Source organism: Prosopis cineraria, unplaced genomic scaffold, assembly GCF_029017545.1.
Source record: "Prosopis cineraria cultivar Desert tree isolate PC_DT_omini unplaced genomic scaffold, ASM2901754v1 PC1, whole genome shotgun sequence".
Taxonomy (NCBI): Eukaryota; Viridiplantae; Streptophyta; class Magnoliopsida; order Fabales; family Fabaceae; genus Prosopis; species Prosopis cineraria.
In genome coordinates this window covers 1074919-1082618 of record NW_026555332.1, presented here as the reverse complement: position 1 = coordinate 1082618, position 7700 = coordinate 1074919, and the positions used below count along the sequence as shown (strand labels likewise).

At 29.6% G+C, this 7700-nt stretch overlaps 1 protein-coding gene across 2 annotated transcripts; it reads left to right on the top strand.

Moving 5' to 3' along the window:
- The first annotated feature begins 277 nt into the window (after nucleotides 1-277).
- On the top strand, nucleotides 278-6669 carry LOC129291193 (caffeoylshikimate esterase-like). 2 transcript variants are annotated; one of them, XM_054928434.1, is made up of 6 exons: nucleotides 278-404; nucleotides 526-672; nucleotides 2881-3012; nucleotides 4657-4794; nucleotides 5726-5824; nucleotides 6245-6669. In XM_054928434.1, the coding sequence occupies exons 2-6, from the start codon at nucleotides 628-630 to the stop codon at nucleotides 6509-6511; spliced, it is 681 nt and encodes a 226-aa protein (XP_054784409.1). In that variant the 5' UTR covers nucleotides 278-404; nucleotides 526-627; the 3' UTR covers nucleotides 6512-6669. The 2 variants fall into 2 exon arrangements, with proteins under 2 accessions (XP_054784409.1, XP_054784417.1); XM_054928442.1 differs by lacking the exon at nucleotides 5726-5824.
- The last annotated feature ends 1031 nt before the right edge of the window (nucleotides 6670-7700 follow it).

Below are 7700 nucleotides of genomic sequence, written 5' to 3'. Positions count from 1 at the left end.
GTATCTTCTCACAGCACCAAAAAGTTCTCTTCATGGTTTGTCTCTTCGTTCTCAGATTCCAGTCCCAACATTATGGATCTAATTAATTTCTCTTCTATTATCCTCTCACCCGTCTTCCTTTTACTTTCCGATGTTGCAGGCCAAACGGCGTAGCAGCAGAAATCGAATACCAAGAGGTACCACAATATAAACTTTCTCTCACACTCACAAATTAGGGCCTCTTTAATGTTGTTTCATTATTTATAAATATATATTGTGAATTGTGTTGCCGGCAGAGAAGTATATAGAGAACAGTCGTGGAATGCAGTTGATGACGTGCAGATGGGTTAGTGGGAAGCAAGAACCGAAAGCCTTGGTCTTCATGTGCCATGGTTACGCCATGGAATGCAGCGTCACGATGAAGAGTGCGTTATATAATAATAATAATAATAATAATCAGCGTCTGAATCTGAGATGAAGAACTTGATTGATCGGATAATTAATGAGGAAATCTGAAACTAATGATGGATGAAATGATGGGCACAGGCGCAGGACGGAGGCTGGCGGAGGCAGGATTTGAAGTGTATGGGATGGATTATGAAGGGCATGGGAAATCGGAAGGGCTGGCTGGTCTTGTGAGTAATTTCAATGACGTTATCCAAGATTGCTCCAACTTCTTCTCCTCAATTTGCGGTCAGTTTTAATTTCTCTGCTTCCTTATCTTTTCTTCTTCCTCCATCTCAGTTATTTTCATTATTATCTTGTTGATATTAATTAAATTCCTCCGATTTTGAATGGCTTTCAAGCACGATGAGGTGTGCGGACTTGTCGTTTGGAACAATTCCAAGCTTTGATTTGTTTCCTTTTTCTTATTTTTTATTTGGTACTACTCTATTTTTATTTATAAGAGAAACTATCATTTTTTTATTTATTTTTTATATAAGTAAAATCACATATTTTGATAAGCATTTATTATACATTTTTTAAATCCCTTTATAATTTACATTAATAAAAAATAATTAATGCATACTCATATTGATTAACATGGGGTATTTTAATCTAATTTTTTTATTTTTAAATATAATTATTATGATTAAATAATTTTTTTAAATTGTTGATGATATAATTTTTTTTATTATATATCTGTTAATTATAGAAACGGAGGAGAATAACATTCACCACAAACAAACAAAACCCAAGACCAGTCAAGCTTATGGCCTTTACTCACTTCGTTTTTATATATAAGGTATTTTTAACTAAATTCTAGTACTAAAAAAAATTATTATTTAGTTGAACTTACATAAAAATATAATAATTTTTTAATTTTACTCCTAATAATATAATAATTAATATTATGATAGTACAGAAAATATATAATTAATGATTTATTTTATTTTGTAAGACAATGATAAAATTATTTAATTATTTAAAAATATTTTTTTTATGTTTAAGGATAATATAAATTTTTTAAAAATATATTTTATACAAGCAGGGAGGGAGTACTTTACTACACTGCCCACAAATTTTATCCAATTTCACAGCAGCTCCACTTTTTTCACTTCACGCTATCCACTTGTCCATCGCGCGTCCTGCAAATTCTTGTGATCTTGACTTTCTTTTTTTGACCTGATCATCTTGACTCTTCAATTCTCAAATTTTGATTTCATTTATGGAATAAAATTTACAAAAAAAAATACAAAATATCATCAAATTATTTACTGTATTCTTACTGTTTATGTCAGCAAAAAAGTTTTGGGATAGCGTCGAAGAGAGAGTAAAACTCCTGTATACACATGTATGAGTGGGGGTTCATGTTCTGATGTGCTTCCTCCAGTTTCTGGTGCAATATAAATTTATTTTTTTTATTTAGATATAAATAAAATTAAAAAAGTATTATATTTTTAAATAAAATTAGTAACTTAACTATCCTTCCTTAATTTTGATGAGATAGTTAGTCTTATAATAGGAGGGAGTTAGTATTTAAAAATTATTTTATTATTAATACATGAATAAATTGCATATTTTTAGATCAATATATGCCCCTATGCGGAAGACATTTTTAAGTAGTAATCGTAAAAGTAATTTGTTTTGGGGCCTAACTACAAATATACTGAGTCGCTCTACTTTTATTAAAAATTATATTTTATACATAATGCATCATCTACCATTTTGTGCAATCAGATCAAATTTGAGAATATATTTTACTATTTTTAATGTCAATATAAATGCAAATTTCTTATATTTCCCAAAATCAAAGTCTTCTAATTTTGAAAAAATTTACTCGAACTTGTTAGAACTACACCCACTTTCCCATCTGCTGAGAGTTTATATAATTTTAATAAACTCCAGAAAAATCTTAACATTTAATAAATTATAGTAGGACATATTTTCAAGTCAAGTTTACATAAATCACTAAGTTTTGGAGGGATCTATTTGAATTATTAATTTTTATTCACAAAAACGGTAAGCGTGAGTAACTTTTAAAAAATATATGATAAATCTTTACAGTATGAACAAAATTAAGAGCTAGTCCACATAATTTAATATTCTCAACACATAATAAGTTTCATATTTCAAATAACTAGTTTATCAATTTTTAAAAAAATCACAAAATTATTTATTGAAATTAAAAGGAATCAAATTCGACTATTTATGACTGAACTAGTTATTTCAGTGATTAGAAAAATCCTACAGAAATGTTTAACTCTATAATGTCCCTTCAGTGACTTCCTGGGGACTTGCGATAAAATTGGAGTGACTGCAATTTTACAAGAGTGAAGAAAATACATGTTGAATTGAAATTGATTAAGATGATATATATGAATTAAAAGGAAAAAAAAAAAAAGCAGAGAGATGTAGAAATTTGGATAGTGAGATTGATATTATGGAATGTGAAAATAGAGAAGGAAGAGAAACAAGAAGAAGATGAGGTACCTGCTTGGGGAATCCATGGGAGGAGCTGTGGCTCTCTTATTGCACAGAAAAAAGCCTCACTTCTGGGATGGTGCTATCTTGGTTGCTCCCATGTGCAAGGTTCGTTTGTTTCTCTCTTTTCTTTTGTTTTTATTCCCATTCTCCTTTCAATTGTAAATTTAAATATTTTTCTCAATTCTCCCACTTATTAATTATCCCCTACCCCATACTTTTTTTGTTTCTTTCTTTTCCTAGTTTTTTTATAAAAATTATAACAAAAAAAATTTATATATGATCTGGTCTGCTCCCTCATAAAACCGTGACTTGTCATGGTGTATTCTAGTTTTTTTCCTCCATTTTTATGTGACCAACATCAAGCACGTGAAAACTATTTTTCACAAGAAAGAAAAAACAGAATTTCTCAAGATTCATATCTCCTGATAATTCAAACTTTCATAGCTAGCCTGTACTTCTGGCCAAAAAAAAAAAAACCTGTACGTGATATATTCATTATTAGTTTCTCAAGTTATTTTAAGTAATTATGTAATATTCTTTTTACAAATCCAGCAATAACTTTTCTAATTTATATCCTCTGTACATCACTATAGATGAGCAAATTATGCACATTATCTCTTCGTGATATACATGTTGATTTTTTTTTTCTTTTTAATTGAGCAACGTTTGTCTTTAGTCACCTAACCTTACATCACGATTCACGATCCTTTATATTAAAATAAAATATTCAGTAGTTCTAAGCGATGATGTATTGTATTAAATTATTTATTATTTCCCTTAACTGCTTTCCTTGGAAGATGCTTGCATCAGTCAATGAAAATAGACAATGCAATGTACTTGCGTAATAAAGTAGAATGCACGATGTTGATGGCTCGATAATGATTGAAGATCGATCACGATCTGGTTTCCTGAATCGCATGCATAAATCAAAGTAGATGGAAATAGGAATCAGCGTGATTTACTATTCTATTGATGTGATGATTTTAAAGTATATTGACTCAAAATGCCAGCATTAATTCAAAGTTTTAGGTAAATTGCTTTTTAGGATAATACTTTGATCATAATATAAAATATCATTTAAAAATTTATCTCATTCAAAATATAAAGTATTGAATAGCTTTTATATTTATTTTTTCAATCGTGTTTCTACTTTATTTATTATTTTTAAAACATCATGTATTATAATTTTAATTATTATTATTAAGAATTTTATATAAGATATTTAATAAGGGTATAACTAAAAAGATATAAATTTTTTTAAAAATTTAAGATTTCAATTAATATTATTTATAAATTATAAATTAATTAATTATGACTTATATTAATTTGAAAGGAGTATTCCTCTAATCCAAGATATAAGGCAGAGAGGGAGAGATTTAATATATATATTTATAAAGTATGTCATTGACTTTTTATCATAATTTTTTCATTTTACCCCACTTTAAACATTGATGGGAGCAAGTATTTTGTTATTAAAATATGCATGTTAAATAGTGATAAAATTAAAAATTTATTAAATTTTTAAAGATAATTAATGCATTTAAAAAATTTTTTAATTATTTTTATGATAAATATATTGAAGGTAACTTATAAATAAAAATGAAAAAAAAATGTAATGTCATTTGCTTTAAGAATGTCAAGTTTCTGTTACCAAGTCTCCTCAATTATTGGTGGGGAAATTAATATGATTGGTATTATGAAGAATTATGAGTGAAGTTAGATGATAATTTGACTCAATTGATGGTGCAGATAGTGGATGAAATGAAACCGAGCCCTCTGGTGATCAACATGTTGACGGCTCTAAGCAAGATCATCCCCACGTGGAAACTAGTGCCAACCAAGGACATAGTTGACCTTGCCTTCAAGGATTCCGAAGTTAGAAAACAGGTATGCTTGCTCGCTTTTTCAAATATAAAATAGATAAATTTTAATCAACTCACTATGCTTTAAAAAATTAATTATTTAATAATTATGTTTGAAATTGTTAAATTTTCATCTAAAATATTATAATTATTTCTTGAAAATTATTGTTTTGTTTATAAAACAAGAAATTTGTGTGAAAGTTTCGCTTGCATTAAAAAATGGAGAGAATATATTCTGGCTCACTAACAGATATTGGTCTTATCGAAAAAGTTTATGGTTGCTTAAGTATAAAATTTTGAGTTTGATTTTGTGTGAATGTAGAAACCGTCTCCTAATTGAACCCAGCAGCACTTAAATCTCATCCTAACAGTATGAGGTGGTTAAAAAATATTTCAATTTTTTTCATATAATTTTCAAATTAGTCCTAAATCTCTTGAGATCTTTACCTCTAAGCTAAATTTGGATAACTTAAACGAAATTTTTTTTATCTGAGATCTATTTGTAATTTTTCTTGTAATTGTAATCTGATGATGGAATAGAAGTCAAAAAATGCGTTGACCATTTAGGTTTAACTATTTGACAAAAATTCAAAAGGGATTAATTATTTTTGCTAAGTGGATAAATAAACATGCACTAATCGAGAAGTACTTGTTAACTACTCTTTTGATTTTATTTATAAGTCATTTCTATTAATCTCATCAATACCAATATAATAAAAGTATAAGGAATAAAAGTAAATAAAATCAAACATAACTATCAAATAAAAAGTAAAAAATAAGTCAATCATATAATATTAATTTTTATCTTTTTCTTCTTTCTTTTTAAGATTAATTTAAAATTTTAATTTAAAATAAAATAATTTCATTAACAAATGGCTTATAAAGTAAATCAGATTATATTTTTAAAAAATAATGTATATACTAAATTGGAAGAATATTGTATGATGAAATTGCAGATTAGAAATAACCCACTGTGCTACAAAGGACGACCTAGATTGAAAACAGGACACGAACTTTACAGGGTCAGTACAGAACTAGAGCAAACGTTGCGCGAGGTATAATATGTACATTTATTTTTTTAAAAAAAAAATCGGGAGGTAGTACTGTATTATATACCCATTCTTCAATTTAGAGCTAGAGGCAAGAGTTAACCCATGGATTGTGGGCTACAAGTTGGAAAGTTTTTTTTTTCCTTTTGGGCCACAAAGGGGGATTCATTCAGAAAGCCTCAAACAGAGCAACAACGCTAAGTCTAGAAATTAGTAAAAGAAACGAAAGGGTGGAAAACAACGGACAAATGCATTGAGTTAGATTCCTGGTTATAAGAAGCAAGTGATCAAGGAGAAAAACCTGTGGGCATGGGGGAAGCATTGCAGCCCAAAAAAAGCCTATCTTATGGCGAATTTTTCCAACCCCTGTTATTTGTGTGTGTACTTGTACAAAATAAAAAGGTTTGTTTGGATGTGTGTATATAGGTTTCACTACCGTTCTTGGTTCTACACGGTGAAGATGACAAAGTGACAGATAAATCAGTAAGCATTCAGCTGCATAAGGTGGCTTCAAGCAAAGATAAGACGCTAAAGTTGTACCCGGGAATGTGGCACTCTCTTCTCATCGGAGAGCCGCCGGAGAACTTGGACACCATTTACAAAGACATCGTGGATTGGCTTAACGACAAATGCGTGCATGGAAATACCAGATTAGAGAGCGAGCAGCTTAAGAACCAGAACGAGGATAAATAATCCAACAGCTAATGCTAAGACAACGTACAGCATAACAAGCCAGTATTTTTATTTCTATTTGAATTAAGGTTTTTATTAACTTATATGCACCTACCATATCGTGTAATTTATAGTGGGCGTCTGTACACTTGGTTTTTGAAGAATTAACATTTGGTGTATGTGTGTTGCTTTGCTGATAGCCTATGAAAGCGTTTCAAGTACCAAGAGTCATGACCGGCTACCAAAAAGGACCATTGTTTTAAAACTTAAAAAAAAAAAGAAGAAGAAGCATGAGCCTTAGCCTCAAGAGATGGTTTGGGTCATGAGTTTGTAGTTTAATTAGTTCAGTTTGGTCAAAAACTTGTTAGTTGCTACAGAACCAAATAAAACTAGTGTTTTGAGTCAAATGGCGGTGGGTCTAGGTTTGGTTGTGTTTCTTATTTAGCTAAAGTCTTGTTTGATTTTTATAAAGGATGAGAATGTAATGTATTAAAAAAATAAAGTAAATCACTCTCTCCTTTCATGATAAGCATAATAATACTCAATATTATATATTACAAATGTAGGAATCATCATATCATTTAAAAATCTTATAAATTATGACTTCAATCCCATGAATAAAATTATCCTTTTCCCTTATATAAATATAGTTCATCTATTCTCTTTTACATTTTGATCATCTTATTTTTACATTTATTCTTTCAATCAATTCCATTTCATTTGTTTATAGCAACTAATATAACATCCCAAAATTTAAGTAGGGTGTGGTTAAAAGGGTTTAACAAGTGTTTTTGATTGTAGCTTCAATCTTGGATTTAGGTCTGAAGTAACATTGGGTCACCTAAATCTCCAAAATGGAAGAAAATCATAGGAAAATAGTTTTTTGCCACATGTCACGGCATGTACCACCTCCACCGTAGCGTATATGTGGCAATTTGCAAATAATTGGCCTCTCTATGTCAAATTCTACATGAGTATGAGTAAGCCTTTATCAGTTAAAAATCAAAAGGAGAAAAGGAAGAAAAAGAAGGAAATGAAGGGCACGCCATTTGCCCTACTAAGGTTTGAGATTGTGGACTGTTAATAGAGTTAATAGGTGGGAGTGTGTGAACCATTGACCTAAATAGAGTTAATGGGTGGGTAGCGGTGTGCGCACTCACACACATTGTGAGAGTTTACCTAGGGAGAAGAGTAGTGATAAAATCCACAT